Source organism: Pongo pygmaeus, chromosome 10, assembly GCF_028885625.2.
Source record: "Pongo pygmaeus isolate AG05252 chromosome 10, NHGRI_mPonPyg2-v2.0_pri, whole genome shotgun sequence".
Taxonomy (NCBI): Eukaryota; Metazoa; Chordata; class Mammalia; order Primates; family Hominidae; genus Pongo; species Pongo pygmaeus.
In genome coordinates this window covers 77675970-77695230 of record NC_072383.2, presented here as the reverse complement: position 1 = coordinate 77695230, position 19261 = coordinate 77675970, and the positions used below count along the sequence as shown (strand labels likewise).

General features: G+C 35.7%; 1 protein-coding gene across 2 annotated transcripts in view; it reads left to right on the top strand.

The window, feature by feature from the left end:
* Positions 1 to 19261, top strand: part of PAWR (pro-apoptotic WT1 regulator) — a 103224-nt gene that overhangs the window by 54688 nt on the left and 29275 nt on the right. For both annotated transcript variants that reach the window (XM_063646518.1, XM_054443818.2), the window contains exon 2: positions 15184 to 15315. In XM_063646518.1, the coding sequence (XP_063502588.1) occupies positions 15184 to 15315 (132 nt within the window). The remainder of the gene's footprint in view (positions 1 to 15183; positions 15316 to 19261) is intronic.

The window sequence follows — 19261 nt, the reverse complement described above, 5'->3', positions numbered from 1 at the left end:
GAAATTGACAGACGACATCAGTGAAGAAAATGAAGATACATAAAAGAAATATATAAAGCCAATAAAATATGACAAAAGTTTATCCTATTAATTAGAATTCAGTGAAACCCCTATTTGCCTAATATATTTGGTGAGAGTTGAAAAAATAAGGGTGAGACCAATCTTACACAAGCTTTCTGGGGCAATATTGGCAGTATTTTTTTTTTTTTGAAACCCAAAAGCTGTACTCTGAAGAATGACAGTATGTTTAAAGAGCCATAAAAATTAGAGATACACACAAAAATTTACGTGAAAGGCTATTTAACTTGTATGTCTCATGACACAGACAGGATTGAACAAATCACGTTGTATTCATAAGTTGATATAATACTATGCAGCTACTAAAATTTTTGTTACAAATCAAGAGATGATGTAAGTAGACTTCAAAATGGGATATCCACAACTATTTGAATTTACAAAAGAACTAGTTCTCATAGAAAGATGTTTGCCGCAGTGATAATAGTTGGTTAAGATTAAGAATGATTTTTCTTTTTTCTTTTTTTAAGATGTTAATACTTTTGAAAATTTATACATTTTAAATTTACTCAGTTCCCAAGCCTTCTAGTTTAGAGGTTTGTTGTGTGTGTGTGAGTGTTGGTGTGTGTGTAGCAGACCGTAGCATATTAATCTATGTTCATTATGACATAGATTAATACTTTTTTTCTGCTATCCAATTAGAAGACGTCATTTGTTTATTATGCCCAGTTCTTTTCACATAGAGATACTTAATAATTTGACCTTATTTCAATTTATCTTTTTTTTTTTTTTAATGTTCAATGTTTTTGTTGTTGTTTAATCATCTCAAAGTAACTTTTGGCTTAGGAGCCAGGGATGGAAGGTGAGGTAAAGCTAGGGCAGAGGTCGAGTGATGACAGAATGGTATATGCTAGATAAAGGAAGGACTAATGGTAGATGAAAAGGGTATTACCAGAGAAGGAGGCGGATAAAGAAGTGGCATTACTGATAGGATTGATATGGTCTCCCTGAAGAAAATGAGTGGAATCTATTTTAATTTCCCTAATACCTTTCATGGTTATAGTAACTTCATTTTGGAAAGCACAGGCACTTAATCCACACACATGGTTTGTAATTGTGTGATCCCAAATACAGACTGTCCCACCCATCCCCCTTTTAGGGAGCTCTAATTCTTTCCCCAAGAAGCTTTGCAAAGATTGTTTACCTGATTATTTTTTAGATGTAGTGGGCAGTCATAGTTTTTGAACTACATTTATATAATTTATTGTGCCTAAATGCAGTTGAACTTACTTGGCTGTTTAAAATCTGTATTTCATTTTAGTTCTATTGTAGTTATTTTTCTCATTCTGATTCGTAATTTAAAAGTTGTCATATTTTCCTTATTAGAGCCTTGTTGAGGAGTGTTCATACTTTGCAAAAATTTGTTGAAAAATTAAAACACCTAAGAAATTTGTGTGGATTCTTAAGATGTACATATGTTGTGTCTGCAGGCATAATTGGATAGAAGAAAATGAGATAAAATTTTTTTAAGGATTCTGAAAATTGAAGGAACAAGCATTATAAGGAATGTCAATATTATGTAAAGGATTTTATGAACAGTTGTAAATATTTTCTACTTAAAAATGAATAAACTATTGCGTTCATTTGTAAGACTTAACTGCTTACGGAAAGTAGAGAAAGGAATGTGAAACAATATCTAGTTGAATTCTTTCAAGAACTAGATAGTAGATCAGGGAATTTAAGCTATCAGAGTATCAAAACTTTGGCTTGAGCACTTATTAAAAATTAATTTGAACAGTTCTTATGTTTATATTGAAATTTTTAACATTGTATTTTCTTGTTTAGTTAGTATGCATAGTTTTAGATAAATAATAGCTGTGAGTGATGATTGTCTTATGTGCTTAGGTTTACCCCTACTGTTCAAGAGTTGTTATTAATATAAGTAAAAAGTTATACTCTTCTCCGTATATTAGAAACATGTAAACATGTGTTAATACAGTTTTTGTTTAATACAGGCAAATGGTATATTGATTGCTTTTTCTGAACTGAGTTTTGTGGAATTCTGTTTTATAAAATTGATAGGAAAAAGCTACCATGAGATGAATCTTTTTGTTATTTAGTTTATGAACTTATTAAATTTCTATATTAAAATCTTTGAGCTGTAGTAATAGAAATGTTAGTAGTAGGAAACTATTGCCGTTAAGATTTCTAAGTCAAGTTTATTTCCATATTTAACATATATATCACTGTAAGGTTAGTCTTTCAAAAGCAGTATGTTTTATCTCATTTGTTCAAGAAATGACCATGATTGGCTGATTTTTTTGTGTGTGTTTATGACTTCATGTCCCAATTCCTGTTTAGCCACAATGTCTTTGTAATACAGTCCAGTCAGTCTAGTCTCTACCAAACACCCCGGTATTTAGTTCAGCAAACATTTATTGAATATGTACAACATATACCATGTTTTGTAATAACAGGAGTGTGAAATACTGTGGTGATGATAATATTGTGATGGTGCAATCTGTTGCCCCAAGCAAAGTCGTAGAACTATCAAAACATAACAGTGGCTTTCAAACTTTTTTTGGACAGATAAAATTGTGCTTTATTGGTGACGCAAATATGAATAGTTTTACTGTTAATGACATTTTCCAAAATGGCAAGCAATTTTTAAAAATAAGATTACAAACAACATATTTCCTGGATTTTCAGGATAGCCATCTTCTGGAAAAATCTTTGTATATATTTACAAATCCTGTACTTCTCCTGCTTTGTTTTTATAGGTAAGTGGTTGGGCTCAGATAATTATAAACTTATTTTTCACCTACTTGCTGACTCAACATTACATTCTCCAGTTAAATAAGGTGTAGGTCTTTTCTTTCTTACCAGAACTGTGTTTTCAAATTGCAATATAGGTAGCATTCCAGGTTTCTGCTCCACAACCAGTAATATCCCTCAGTCATCAAGGTGACCAAAATGCCTCCACAGAATTTCATAATACCTTTTAGGTATTATGAAAGAATCACTGAGCCCAGAGCATTATGGCCAAAGTAGAGACTTGCCCCAGAGACATACTTGGAGAAGATACTGACCCTACTACCAGGTCCCAAGCTATGAGGGGAATTAAATAAGTTCCAGTTGAGACGCCACAGGGAATCTTTTTCAGGGAGCCAGCCAGGTTTCAGTCTGCATCTGACGATAGCAAGATGTTAATCACTGAGCAGGAATTTTAGGCAGTAGAATGGAATAATTTGGAAGGGAGAGGAAGAATGCAGTATTGGAACAGATTAGAATATGTGAGGATATGTACAGAGCAATATAGTAAGTGAGAATCTGTACAGTGATAGATGAGACTTGGGGGAGCTGGGTCTGCTATTAGTGACTGAGGTGTAAACTTGAAAATGAGACCTTATAGAATTCCTCCAGATAGCCTCTTTAAAATTAAAAAAAAAAAATTATGTAAAAATGTTAACATACAGAAAACTACAGAGCCAAATGAATCCTTATGTAACTGTCATCCAGCAATAATAATCATCAACCCATAGTCACTCTTTTTTTTTCAGCTGCAATTCTCAGTAATTCTGTGTTCTTCAAAGTGACTCAGTATACTTACAAGTAATCAGACACAAAAGTTTGAAAAAGTGCTCACTGCTATTGTATATTCTGTTCTGTTTCTTTTTCTTAAAAATTCTGGGTTGCAATGCAGTAAATTGATTTCATAACTAATAAATAGTTACACCTGGCAGTTGGAAAATTGAGTTCAGGTTTTGGAGTTAGACTGCTTAGGTTGGAGTTCTGACTGCACCATTCAACAAATGTGTCCTTAAGCATTAATTCTTATCTTGTCCCCTCTTCTTGAATGTACATTGTGTGTACCTCCTAAAATTTTTGTGAGAATTATGAGATCCTGGATTTTAGTGCTTAATAGTACCCTACTTTAAGTGTCAGACATGGGATCTGAATCTAAAATCTGAGTTCTTGTCTTGTAGTTGTGAAATCTAACACCCACTTTACAGAAGATTATTTTTTTAAAAAAGAAAAAACCAAGAGATAAATGTATCCTTATCATTCATACATATCTTTATATATTAAATTGGAAGCATTTCCCAACATTATTTTGAAAACTGTTTTCAGATAATATTCTATTCTCCAGAGGCAGAAGTGTTATGGTACATATGAATAAAATATGTATTTACTTATAGTTATTTAGTCAAAACATAAATTTTTATTGCATTTTTAAACTGTATTTGGGGATTTCAATCATATAGAGATGTAAGAAGAATCATATAATGAAGTCTCCCTGTACTCATCTTCAGTTTCAATAATTATCAACTCATGGCCAGTTTTGTTTTATCTATACCAGCACACTGCCCGTCTTACCTCTTGTCTTATTTTGAAGCAAATCCCAGGTGGCATGTTATGCCATCTTTAAATACTTCAGTATACATCTCTAAAATATATGGATTTTTTTTTTTAAACCAGAAGGACAATGTCATTATCTCACTTGAAAAAGTTTAAAAAAGTAGTTCCTTAATCTCATCAAATATATATTCATGTTCAAAGTGTTTCTTAAATAATTTTTAAAGTAGTTTCTTTGAATAAGGATGCAAATGAGGTGAGTGCCTTGTTGTTGGTTCTTATGTTCTTTGAGTTTCAAATTCATATATCTCCTTTCCCTTCTCTTCTCTTTGCAATTTATAAGTTGGAGAAACTGGGCCATTTGGTCAGCAGAGGCTTGTTTTTATATGACAGAGAGCCAAGAGTGGTTTTTGTAGTTTTAAAGGGTTATTTATAAAAGAAAAACAAAAACGAACAGCTGACTTTATGCTGCTAAATCCTCACCAACACTTGGTATCATCAGTCTTATAATTTTAGTCATTCTGGTAGGTGGTTCATTATGGTTTCAGCTTGCATTTCCCTAATGACATGATGTTGAGTGTCTTTTCATGTGTTTATTTGACATTTCTTTGGTGAAATATCTGTTCACGTTTTTGGTCATTTTTAATTGGGTTGGTTTTTTTTTTATTGTGTTCTAAGAGCTCATTATATATTCTGGCTACAAATTCATCAGGTGTGTGTTTTTGCAAATATTTTCTCCTAGTCTGTGGCACGCCTTTTTATTTCCTTAACTATTTTTTGAATAGCAAAAGTTTTTAATTTTGATAGTTTTTTTGTTTTTTGTTTGTTTGTTTTTGAGAGAGTCTCTCTCTGTTGCCTAGGCTGGAGTACAGTGGTGCAATCTCAGCTCAGTGCAGCCTCCGCCTCTCGGAGTCTCCTACCTCCGCCTCCCAAGTAGCTGAGACTACAGACATGCTCCACTACGCCTGGCTGATTTTCATATTTTTAGTAGAGACGGGCTTTCACCATGTTGGCCAGGCTGGTCTTGAACTCCTGGCCTCAAGTGATCCGCCCACCTCAGCCTCCCAAAGTGCTGGGATTACAGCCATGAGCCACCATGTCCGGCTATGATAGTACATTTTGAGGTTATTTTTGTAACTGATGTGAGATAAAGGACTGAAGTTAACTTTTTCCTTTTAGTGGGAGGGTATATATGGATATCTATTTGTTATAGCCATTTGTTGAAAAGATCATCCTTTCCAAATTGAATCTTCATGACATCTTTGCTAAAAATTAAAGGGCCAGGCTGGGCACATGGTGTGGTGCACGCCTGTAATCCCAGAACTCTTTGTGAGACTGAGGCAGGTGATCACTTGAGCCCAGGAGTTCAAGACTAGTCTGGGCAACAGCAAAACCCCATTTCTACCAAAAAAAACCAAAAAACAACAACAAAAAAACCCACAAAAATTAGCCAGACATGGTGGCAAGCACCCATAGTCTCACCTACTTGGGAGGTTGAAGTGGGAGGATGGATTGAGCCCAGGAGGAGGTCAAGGCTGCAGTGACCCATGATTGCACCATTGCACTCCAGCCTGCGCAACAGAGCCAAGACCCTGTCTAAAAAAAAAAAAAGTATAGTTCTATTTCTGGACTCTAGTGCATTCTTTTGATTTGTATGAATATCTTTACGCCAGTAACACACTCTTGATTACTCTCACTTAATAAGTATTGAAATCAAGTAGTATAAGTTCTTTAATTTGTTTTGTTGTTGTTGTTGTTGGGTTTTTTGGTTGGTTTTTTTTTTTTTTTTTGAGACAGAGTCTTGCTCTGTCACCCAGGCTGGAGTGCAATGGTATGATCTTGACTCACTGCAGTCTCTGCCTCCTGGGTTCAAGCGATTCTCCTGTCTCAGCTTCCCAAGTAGCTGAGATTACAGGTGCATGCCACCATGCCCAGCTAATTTTCTGTATTTTAGTAGAGACGGGGTTTCATCGTGTTCCCCAGGCTGGTCTCGAACTCTTGAGCTCAGGCAATCCACCTGTCTTGGCCTCCCAAAGTGCTAGGATTACAGGTGTGAGCCACTGTCCCTGTCCAACTTGCTTTTTCTTTAAAAATGTTTTTTTCAGATTATTTTAGATCTCCTTCATTTCCACTTAAATTTAGAATCAGTTTGATAGTATCTACAAAACCTGTTAGGATTTTGATTTTAGGATTGCCTTGAATTTATGTATCAAGTTGAGGAGAAATTATCTTATTGACAACATTGAGTCTTCAGATCCCCTAACATAGCATATTTTTCCATTACTGAGGTCTTTTAAATTTTTCTTAGCAAGATTTTTATAGTTGTAAGGGTATAGTATGTTTTTTGTATTTTGTTTGTATTTTAAATGGTATTTTTCTTCAGTTTGAATTTTCACATTTATTGGTTGCCATTATGTAAAAATACAATTGATTTTTGTATCTTGCGATCTTCCTAAACTCATTTGTCAGTTCTGGTAGTTTGTTTTTAAATAAGTCCTTAAGATATTCTATGTAGAAGATAATGCCATCTATGAATAAAGATATTTTACTTTTTCCTTTCCAATATATATACCTTTTCTTTCTTATGCTTACCTTATTGTCCTGGCTTGGACTGGCAGTATGATAGATATTGAATAGAAGTGGTGAGAGCAAAAATGGTAAAAGCAACTTACCTGATTCTTGGTCCTAGGGGAAAAGATTGATTTCTTTTACCACTAAATGTGATGTTAGATATGGGTTTTTCTGATCAGATTAAGGCTATTCTCTTCTAAGTTTGCTAAGAGTTTTTTTGTGGGTTTTATTGGCATGAGGGTTTATGTTTGTGTCATGCTTTTTACTAATGTATAGGTGATTATATATTTTTCCCCTTTATTCTGTAAAGATGATGAATCGCTGATTTGAAGGTTAAACAAAGTGTTTTACTGGGATAGACCCCATTTTGGTCATTGTCCTTTTTATATATTTTGCATTTTTTATGCTAAAATTTTGCGAACACCTCTATGTCTGTCTTTACCGGATTACATTGGTCTCTAGTTTTTATTATTTTAGAATTTTTTATTTTTTATTTTTTTGTTTGGTTTTGGTACCAGAGCATTGCTGGCCTCAAAATAAGTTGAGAAGTATTTCTTCCTTCTGGAAGAATTTGTGAACAGATGATATTTCTTTAAAAGTTTGATAGTTTACCAAACGATCTTGGTTTGATATTTTCTTTACTTTCTTTACTAGATAGAGAGCTATTCAGGTTATATACTCCTGCTTGATTGAACTTTGGTAGCTTCAGTCTTTCATGGAATTTGTCAGTTTTATCAAAGTTATCAAATTTACTGGCATAGGCCACACGTGGTGGCCCACACCTGTAATCCCAGCCCTTTGGGAGGCTGAGGCAGGTAGATTGCTTGAGGCCAGGAGTTCAAGACCAGCCTGGGCAACATGATGAAACCCCGTCTCTTACACTAAAAATACAAAAATTAGCCAAGTGCAGTGCGGTGGTGCTCACTGGTAGTTCCAGCTATTTGGGAGGCTGAGGCATGAGAATTGCTTGAACCCGGGAGGCAGAGGTTGCAGTGAGCCGAGATTACACCACTGCACTCCAGCCTGGGTGACAGAGTGAGACAGTCTCAAAAAAAAAAAAAAAAAAAAAAATTAGTGGCACAAAGTTTTTCATAATTTTTTCTTAATCTTTTAATATCATAGAATATCATTTACTTTTACTTATAATGGTGATTTTCTGTCTTTTTTCTTCAGATTGCCAAGAGGTTTACTAATTTTATCTATTACTTCTAAGAACCCACTTTTGGTTTCATTATTTTTTTTTTCTATTTTGTTTTATTGTATTTTGCTCTTATTTTCATTTTCTTCCATTTATTTTGGGTTTAATTTGCCCTTTTTATAGCTTTTTAAGATGAAAGCCTTGATCATTGATTTGAGACTTCTTTTTTTCTAAAATAAACATTCATTGTTATAAATTTTCTTCTAAGCTCTGCTTTTAGGTGGATTTCAAATTTTATGTTGTGCTTTTAAAATTCATTTGAAAATATTTTACACTTGTGATTTCTTTTTTCATGTGATTATTTGTGAATTAATTTCCATATATTTAGCAGATTTTTCAGGTAGCTTTCTGTTACTGATTTTAAATTTAATTGAGTAGTGGTCAAAGAACATTCTTGGTATGATTTCATCATCTTATGTTTGCACAAATCCTGTTTTATGTTCTATAATATGTTCTGTCTTGTTGAACATACAGGGTGTTTCTGGAAAAAAAACCAAAAACATATACTTTATTTTTGCGGGGGGAGTGTTCTATAAATGTTGGGTCAAATTGACAGAATTGAAGTTTTTTTTTAATATCTCTACACATTTCCCACCTTCATGTTGTATTAAGTACTGATAGAGAAGTGTTGAAATCTCCAACTGAATTTGTGGATTTGCCCATTTTTATTTTCAGTTCCTTTTGTTTCATTTGATCTGAAGCTCCTTTGTTTGGTGACTGCATTTTTAAAAACTGTATGTCTTCTGGATGAATTGACCCCTTTATCATTATGTAATGTCCCTATTTATTCCTGATAATATTCTTTATTGTGTAATCTACTTCAGTAAAGCTGTTTCAGCTTACATTAGATAGGTGTTTTATGATGCATCTTTTTTCATCCTTTCACTTTGAACCTATTTGTGTCATTATATTTAAATGTGTTTCTTGTTGACAGCATATATTTGGGTCTTGCTTTTATTATTATAACTTCTGCCTTTCAGTTGAAATGGTTAGATCATGTGCATTTAATAATTGAAGTGGTTAGGTTTAAATCTTTCCACTTGATCTTTGTTTTCTATTTATCCTATCTGTTCTCTCCTTTTTTTCTGCCTGCGTTTGTGTTGAGTATTGTTGAATCATTCAATTTTATCTTTAGCGTTGCCTAAAAAGCTCTTTGATTGGCTTTTAAAGCAGTTGCTTTAGGGTTAAATATCTATATATATGTATTATACATCTTTAACTTATCACAGTCTGCTTTTATGTAATATTAATACCATGCCATGTATAGTGTAAGAGTCTTACACTGGTATACTTTTATTTCCTGCCTTTGTGCCATTGCCATACATTTTACTTTTCCATGTGTTATAAATATCACAAAATGTCATTACTACTTTTTCTTTAATCACTTACATGTTAAGGAGATACCAAAAATAAGAAATAACAGTTTCTTATATTTATTCATGTATTTACCATTTTGGATGTTCTTCATTCCTTTGAGTGGTTCCACATTTTCTTGTGGTATCCTTTTCTTTTACAGGGAAACTTCATTTAAACTTTTTTTAATACTGAAGGTCTGCTGCTCAGTTTTTGTTATTGTAGAAGTCTTTCTTTTCTTTTTGAAACATTTTATTACATTTAGAACCTTTATTTGACAGATTTTTCTTTTTAGTGCTTAAAAGTTGTCATTTCGATGGGGCGTGGTGGCTCACGCCTGTAATCCCAGTACTTCGGGAGGCCAAGGGGGGCGGATCACGAGGTCAGGAGATCGAGACCATCCTGGCTAACATGGTGAACCCCCATCTCTACTAAAAATATAAAAAATTAGCTGGGCGTGGTGGTGGGCGCCTGTAGTCCCAGCTACTCAGGAGGCTGAGGCAGGAGTATGGCATGAACCTGGGAGGCGGAGCTTGCAGTGAGCCGAGATCATGCCACTGCACTCCAGCCTGGGTGACACAGCAAGACCCCATCTCAAAAAAAAAAAAAAAAAGTCATTTAATTGTTTTCTGGCTTGTATAGTTTCTGTTAAGTCCACTTTAATCCTTCAGAATATATATATATATATATTCTTTTTTTTTTTTTTTTTTTTTTTTTTTTTTTTTTTTTTTGAGATGGAGTCTCACTCTGTAGCCCAGGCTGGAGTGCAGTGGCGGGATCTGGGCTCACTGCAAGCTCCGCCTCCCGGGTTCACTCCATTCTCCTGCCTCAGCCTCCCAAGTAGCTGGGACTACAGGCGCATGCCACCATGCCCGGCTAGTTTTTTGTATTTTTAGTAGAGATGGGGTTTCACTGTGTTAGCCAGGATGGTCTCGATCTCCTGACCTCGTGATCTGCCTGCCTCGGCCTCCCAATGTGCTGAACCACTGTGCCTGGCCCATACTTTATATTTCTTATATACTTTGCTGTATAATCTGCTTCCACCCATCTGTTACTTTTTTGTTTTTTTTTTTTTTGAGACAGAATCTCACTCTGTCACCCAGGCTGGAGTGCAGTGGTGTGATCTCGGCTCACTGCAAGCTCTGCCTCCCGGGTTCGCGCCTCAGCCTCCCGAGTAGCTGGGACTACAGGCGCCTACCACCACGGCCAGCTGATTTTTTGTATTTTTAGTAGAGACAGGGTTTCACCGTGTTAGCCATGATGTGTAGCCATGATGTGTAGATCTCCTGATCTTGTGATCCGCCCACCTCGGCCTCCCAAAGTGCTGGGATTACAGGCGTGAGCCACCGCTCCTGGCTCCTCTGTTACTTTTTAAATTTAAATTTTTAATTTTTTAATTCTTCCTCTGTTACTTTTAACATTTTCTCTTTATTACTTCGATTATAATGTGTATATGGTTTCTTTTTGCTTATTCTTTTTAGACTTGTTGAGCTTGCATCTGTGTGTTTATAATTTTCATCAAATTTGGATAAAATTCAGCTATTATTTCTTCAGTTGCTTTTTTTCCCTTCATTTCTCTCTCCTTGCCTTCTGAGACTCCAATTATGCATGTGTTAGACTGCTTGATACTGTCTCACAGGTCACTTTAATTTATATATTCCTAATGTATAAACAACTGAAAAATAAAAGATTAACCTATAGAGAAATGGAAAAGTAAAGGTAGACCTCAGAAGAAATGCAAATGACTCTTAACCGTAGGAACAGCTGCTAAAATTACACTGAGATACTTTTCTTCACTTATTATATTGGCAAAAACTTGCAAAAGTATGAAAACTATTTGGAGAACAGGTAGTGTCATACTGAAGGAAATGTAAAATGATACAATATGTCAACCTGCCAAATTGACATATTCATTTACCTTGTGAGCCAGCAATCCTAATACTAAGAATCTATCCAGGAAATCCATTGCATATATACAGAAACTATATATATAAGCCTTTCTAACACGTTTTTCTTAGAGCATGTAAAAAACCCAAATGTTCATCAATAAAGCTCTGATTAAAATATGGTAGGTACATCTATTTAATAAAATTATTGTGCAGCTGAAGAAAGGAATGAGGAGAATCCACTTCTCCTCTTAAGTATGGCAGATACAGGAATTTTCTTATTTCTCATGATTTCCGCCAACTTCTTCCTCCAGATGTATTTATCCCAGTTAGAAAAGATTGCTTAAGAATTTCTAGGATGCTTGTTATCAAAAGAACCGCACTGGTTGCTAGCAGAATTTTGGAGAGAAGTTGTGATTCATCAAGTAATCCCTATACTAAAAGCTGCCTGGAGTGTTAGATACGTAGTGTATCCACAGGGATACTATGTGTGATGAATAGGTTCCCAGTTCAGTGGATAACAGTGTTGCCATGTGAAAGAGCATTCAGAATTTTAACTTCAGGTATCACAGTTCACCTTCCAGTTCATCTCCAAGATGATTTGTCTCATCTTGGTAACTCATTCATTCTTTTATGAAACATTTACTGAGTGTTTTGTGTCTTCCTTTCTTTTTTCTTTTAATATACTGGTAAGGGAGTCTAGATTTGTTGAGGGGACAGGAGGAGGGAAAGTTAGTGTTGTGGGGCTGGGTCTCAGAAAATGAAAACAAAGATAAATAAAATAGCATCCCAGTGCTCTGGGAGTGCATGGCTACCTGCCTCAACTTTTGCTTTCTGTTTATATTAATCTATGATAATTTAAGAATTCCAACTTTAAGCTAATGATGTTGGAGCCTAGCTGAAGGATTTTTGAGTCCATATGCTGGAGAATGAGTGATGATTGCTTTCACACAGTAGAAGACTAGCGATGAGACCATTCTTTATTCTTTTCCAGATCTCATACTTTTGCTTCTCCTACTGTTCATTAAATGATTGACCTCCCCCCACCCCCCTTTTTAAAGGAACTCCTTGATTTAAAATGCCTTTTATGCTATTTTATTCTTTCTGTTCTAGGACCTCTATCAGGTATTTTTGTTATTGTAGTTTTATACATTTTAACGTTAACTGGAGTGTTTGGTCATACCTCTTTTTTAAAAAAGTATTTTTTTTGATATCTTATGTATTTTTTCTTCCAGATGATGCACCCCTACTTTCCAAATAAATTTCTTCATGATTTTGATTGGAATTTTAATTTATGTGTTAAGAGACTGTTGACACCTTCACAATACTAGGTTTTTCTTAAGAGTAGGTTTTAATTTGTATGCCTCAGTAAAGTCTTACAGCTTTTTTCATACACGTACTGTCTGTTTTTTAGTTTGTTTATGGTTGTTACTAAAAATTTTGTAACTGGCTATTGATGTTACTTTGGGAAATTGTTTGCGTATTTACTGAAAAAAACATCTTAAGTAACTCATAATTCTAAAATGTTTTTGTTTTTTACAAAATCATTTTCTCTGATGGTAATTTTGCCTCCTTTCTAATGTTAAAATCGCCTATTCTTCTTACCTAGTTTTGTCAACTAGCACTTTCAGAATGATGTTAACAATTATGTTAATAGTGGACATCAATGCCTTGAGTCTGATTTTACTTTAAATTTTGCTGGTATGTTGTCATTAAACAAGATATTGTCTAGTGATTTGAGAAAGTTTTTGAAAGTCCTGAGAGAGATTTTTTTTTTTCTAATAAGGTCTAATTTCTTAACACTTTGGTGTCCCGTACCAGATTTCTTTCACTGACTCTGTTTCCACCTATGATATATCATTTTTCATAGGATAAAATTGCCTATGTCATTTAACTAGTCACTTAACTAGTCTTTTCACTTTTGGTCTTGTTCCTGTTCTCTGCATTGCTATTTCCAGGTTCTTCCCAAAAAGAGTTTTGATCATTCCTTATCCCAAGGAATTGTATAGCATTGTAACATCATTCCAAGCTATGGAGTGAGAAGTCTAAACTTCTTGGGTTATCTATTAGTTATGTTCCCTCTATGCCTTTCGAGTCCTCACTTCTGTCAAAAACTGTGATGGCTTTGAGATCATTCCCCACTTGCTGGCTAACATGTTAGCTTGTGTATGCTGGCAAAAGACACTAGTCTCCTGGGTTAGTTAGAGTCAAGAACAGTTTAGACTCAGCAATAACAGTAGCTGCAGTATCATAATTTTCTTGTGCTGTTTCCCCAAGCCCCACTCTTGGCAGGTTGATATGACAAGGGCCAGGTGACACCGAATCTCAACCTGCATACTCCTTTCATTTGCCCTTTCCATTTCTGTCCTCAGACTGCTTCTCTGTATCATCCTAATGTTGTGTAAGACTCCATCTCAGCTAAAAACCATCATTCTGAGCAAACTATCGCAAGGACAGAAAACCAATCACCACATATTCTCACTCATAGGTGGGAATTGAACAATGAGAACACTTGGACACAGGGTGGGGGAACATCACACTCTGGGGCCTGTCGTGGGATTGGGGGAGGGGAGAGGGATAGCATTAGGAGATATACCTAACGTAAATGATGAGTTAACAGGTGCAGCACACCAACATGGCACATGTATACGTGTGTAACAAACCTGCACATTGTGCACATGTACCCTAGAACTTAAAGTATAATAATAATAAAAAAATAAATAAAAAACACTCCGTCTCAGACAGATGCTTTCTTCCATGTCCTCCATTGTAGACCTTATCTTTATTAAGCTTGGTACCCCTTTCGGTATGTTCCTCCTATCTCCAAATATTCCAGTGCACCTTCTTGGTTTGCACAGTGGCTTCAGTGTTTTCTTCTGTCTGCACAACTTTTTTTTTTGTCCGATTCCTGTTGTCTTCACTGCCATACCGTTATACTTTGCTGTGATCAGTTCTTTAGTGTCTCTACAAAGAGGTGTGTGGTTTTTTTTGTTTTTGTTTGTTTATTTGTCTTTGTCTGGAGGGGGCGTGGGTTCTCATACAGAAACCTTTAGGGCAGTCTATTGGTTAGGAATGTATTCAGTAGCAAGGAACGGATAACCCAGCCCATAATGTGTATAATGGATAGAGATTTGTTTCTATTTTGTTTTTCTTATGTAGAAAGTGTAGAGTTAGATAATTTCTGGTGTTGATTCTGTTTTTTAGCAACCTTCTCTTGTAAGCTTTTTCAATATGCTGTTACATGTGTAATTCTCTTTTTTTGTATATCTGCAATTCCAAATTGTAGCCATTCTTTAAATTGCAAGATTTTTTATAGTCTTTTCTAACTCTCCAGGTAAAAATACTCTTCCTTTATATGCTCATAGAATATAAAGCTAGAAAATGGGCCTTTATCACTAAGTTATCTATCTATATATTATCTTTCCTACTAGATTATAAATTCTATTTCTTTAATGCATCCTTTGTTACCTTCTGCAGAATGCCTTGTTTAAGGTAGACGTAGTTTACTTATTGAATGAATGATAAAGAATGAATAAACCTTTCCTTTAAGAAAACCCTGTCACTGATGTTTGGAGTTTAGGGAAAAGATTTGTTGGCAGTGGTGTGGATATGGAAGTAAAAGTTTTAAGCAGATAATTTATAGGAATTAAATGTACATATTGCTGAAAGAAAAACACTTTTATTATGCAAGCTAATTTCTAAATGCACAAATATTTCTTTAATACTATCCAAATATATTTTCACATACTATCGAAACAGTCTGTTAATAGTAGAAATAAAATGGAAACTCTTTTTTTCTTTCAGTGCTTAGATGAGTATGAAGATGATGAAGCAGGGCAGAAAGAGCGGAAACGAGAAGATGCAATTACACAACAGAACACTATGCAGAATGAAGCTGTAAACTTACTAGATCCAGGCAGTTCCTATCTGCTACAGGTGAGTATTTAAAAATACCAGGAAGTCACTGTCTATTTTAATGGCAATTTTTCAATTATGCCTCTTGAGTTGTATGTAGTAACATATCTCCCATTGCTTCCTTTCCTCCTACTTATGCCTTCCTTACCTTAAGTGGGTTCTGACATCACATGTTGGGCTCCCCATAAGCATGAACACTCTCTTCACCCTTTTCCGGCTTGTGCATCCTTTGACAGGCTGTTCTGTAGGGCCTCTGTTTGCTCCTGCTGAGACTCGGAGAACTCATGTCGGATTGCTTCTCTATGGGGACTCTTCCTCAACTTGATTAGGTTTTGACAACTCCAGGCCAGACTGCCAATCCATGTGAACATTCACTTCATCCTGCCTGTGCTCTGGCACAGAATACCCCATGCCAGGCTGCCTCTTGGAGGGTAGACATTTTTTACCCTGTTAGAGCTCTACCCTTTTCTGAGCCACCCTCTTGTAAAGGTAAACTTCACATTCTGCTTGGGACTCTGGCTGCCCCTTTATGAGACTCCCTTTCTGACCTTGCCTCACAAATGAGGCCTTCCCTTCCCTGCTTTGTAGAAATCTTCCTCATTCTGCTCAGGCTCTGATTTCTTAGGTCAGGCTGAGGGAGCTGTGCTATGTGGGCAGTCTCCTTGGTTTGCTTGGACTTGAATTCTCTTTGCCAAGCAGCTCTTCTTTATGACAGATTCTGATACCCTGATCTGAGCCATTGTGTTTTCTCACGTTGCTCTGCCCTGCCTAATGGCTTTAGGACTTAATTATTCAGGAAAGGAAGGGGAAGGATGAGTTTTTCCTTTTAAAATCTTTGTTAATTTGATAAAGCTCTTATTTTTCATTTTCTTATTTTATCAGTTATATATTAGAGAAATTTTATTCTGCAGTCATCTTCAACAATATATCATACTAAATTATACATGGCAACATAGATATTTTAAGTTAGTCCTGAGGGTCAGTTAGCATGTTATGCCGTAATTTTACTGAGGGCTGTGGCTTTGTTGCTAGATTATTTGAATAACATCAGTATTACTTTGCTGTATTCATCTGGCTTGTATTTGTCTGATCTTATTTCACCTATGCTGTTATACTTGTTTATAAGTTAGAAGTTCTGATCTGCCACTGCACCTGTAAAGACTGTTTTCATGGGGATTTCCTTATTGATCATTATAAGCTTGAATAAAGCAGAGTGTTTTATTTAAACTTACACAAAACAGTTTGTGCTTTGCCAACATTTTCTCAGCTCTACATAGATCTTTCCCCTTCCCTTTAGTAATAGAAACCATTCCATTGCAAGGAAGATTATTTCAGAAAGAGTATATTTGAAATCAGTTGTATAACAGACTTAAGGATTTGGGGGAGATCTAATTACGTAGTCTTTGAAACTTTTAAGACCAGTACCAGTCTTAACAGTTGTACTTTTTACAAGCCGTTTCAATGATACTAGTATAGCAGTCCCCCCATATCAAAGGGAGTTATGTTCCAAGACCTCCAATGGATGCCTGAAATCATAGATAGTACTGAACGCTATATATACTTTGCACATATTTGTTTCTCCTTCCTTACAGTTTCATGGATAGATTTGTTCTTATCATAAATGTTAGCAACTTTAGGATATGATTTTTCTTTCTTTCGTTATTAAGCTGAGAATTTTCACCTTTTCACTTAAAGCAAGCACTTTACAGCTTCTCTTTGGCATATCAGAATTGCCAGCATCACTACTCTTGTACTTTGGGGCAATTATTAAGTAAAAGAAAAGTTAATTGAACACAATCACTGGGATACCACAACAGTCAGTCTGATAACCAAGGTGGCTCCCAAGTGACTAATAGGTAGGGAGTATAGACACTGTGGATACATTTTACAAAGGGATGATTCAGGCTCTGGGCGAGATGGAGCAGGACAGCACCGAGTTTCATCATGCTAGTCAGGACAACTCACAATTTGAAGTTTATAAATTATATCTCGAGTTTTCCATTTAATATTTTAATTTATTAATTAAAATACTAAAATTTTATTAATTAAAATTATTAAATATAAATATTAAAAATTATTAATCTAGCTTTATTAATACCCATGGGTTGACCATGGGTAACTGAAACTGTAGAAAGTGAAAGCTTGGATAAGGGAAAAAGGACTACTGTATTTCTTCATTTTTTTTTCCCTATTTAGTATGGAGTAGTAATTATTAAAGTGCCAAATAATTGTATAGTTGTTTCTTTGCCTGGAAATTTTTGTGGCTACAGAAATATAGTTAAGACATCTAAGGTGACGTTTATATTTGTGTGGAATTTTGTTCTAACATGTAAGAATGTCAAGCATTTTCCTTGTTAAAATTATTAGGGACTTATTTCAGTGAACATAATGCCTCTGCCTTCATCCATTTTGTCTCAGTGATCTCACTTATATGTGGAATCCAAAAAAGTCAAACTCATAGAAGTAGAGAGTAGAATGGTGATTACCAGAGGCTAAGGTAGATGGAGAAAGGAGAAACATTGGCCAATGGGTGCAAAGTTACAGTTAGATAGGAGGAATAATTTGTTTTATTGCACAGCAAGGTGATTATAGTTCATAATAATGTATATTTCAAAATAGCTAAGAGTATTTTAAGTGTTCTCACCAGAAAGAAGTGATAAGGGCCTGGTGCGGTGGCTCATGCCTGTAATCCCAGCACTCTGGGAGGCCGAAGTGGGTGGATCACTTGATGCCAGAAGTTCAAGACCAGCCTGGCCAACATGGCAAAACCCCATTTCTTCTAAAAATACAACAATTAGCTGAGCATGGTGGTGTTCACCTGTAATCCCAGCTATTCAGGAGGCTGAGGCACAAAAATTACTTGAACCTTGGAGGCGGAGGTTGCAGTGAGCTGAGATCACACCACTGCACTCCAGCCTGGGTGACAGCGAGACTGTCTCAAAAAAAGAAATGAAAAGAAAGAAGTGATGAGTATTTGAGGTAATTCTGTATAGGCTGTTCTTTGCATTGCTATAAAGAGACACCTGAGATTGGATAATTTATAAGAAAAATAGATTAAATTGCCTCACACTTCTACAGGCTATACAAGCATGGCACCAACATCTGCTCAGCTTCTTATGAGGCCCTCAGGGAGCTACTCATGGAGGAAAGCAAAGTGGAAGCAGGCACATCACATGATAGGAGCAGGAGCAAGAGAGAGAGAGGGGGCAGGTCCCATACTCTTAACCAGATCTCACTGGTGCTAAACCATTCATGAGAAATCCACTCCCATGATCCAGTCACCTCCCAACAGGCCCCACCTTCAACATTGGAGATTACATTTCAACATGAGATTTGGAGGGGACATCCAAAATATATCAGACGGACATGCTAATTACTCTAATTTGATCCTTTCATAATATATACATGTATTGAAATAAAAATATCACTTTATACCTTATACATATATCTAATCATTATTTGTCAATTAAAAATAAAGCTAAAAAAATTATAAGGGACCCTTTCACTGCACCATATAGGTTGATTTTTTTTTTTAATCTAACATTTCTAATGTAAGATATGCCCAGTTTTCTCTTTTTGGCCAGGATATAGAAATCACTTTAAACTCCACCTTTAATTGCCCATTTTTAACATGCGTAAGAAGACTACCTACTGCCCCTCCCAGTTTCTAATCATACTGGTATAATCTATCCAGTGTGGGGAACATTTTACTGTTAAAAGTTTTTTTTGTTGTTGTTGTTTGAGACGGAGTCTTGCTCTGCCTGCCACCCAGGCTGGAGTGCAGTGGCATGATCTCAGCTCACTGCAAACTCCGCCTCCTCTGTTGAAGTGATTCTCCTGTCTCAGCCTCCCAAGTAGCTGGGATTACAGGCATTTGCCTCCAGGCCCGGCTAATTGTTGTATTTTTAGTAGAGGCAGGGTTTCACCACGTCGGCCAGGCTGGTCTCCGGACCTTAGGTGATCTTCC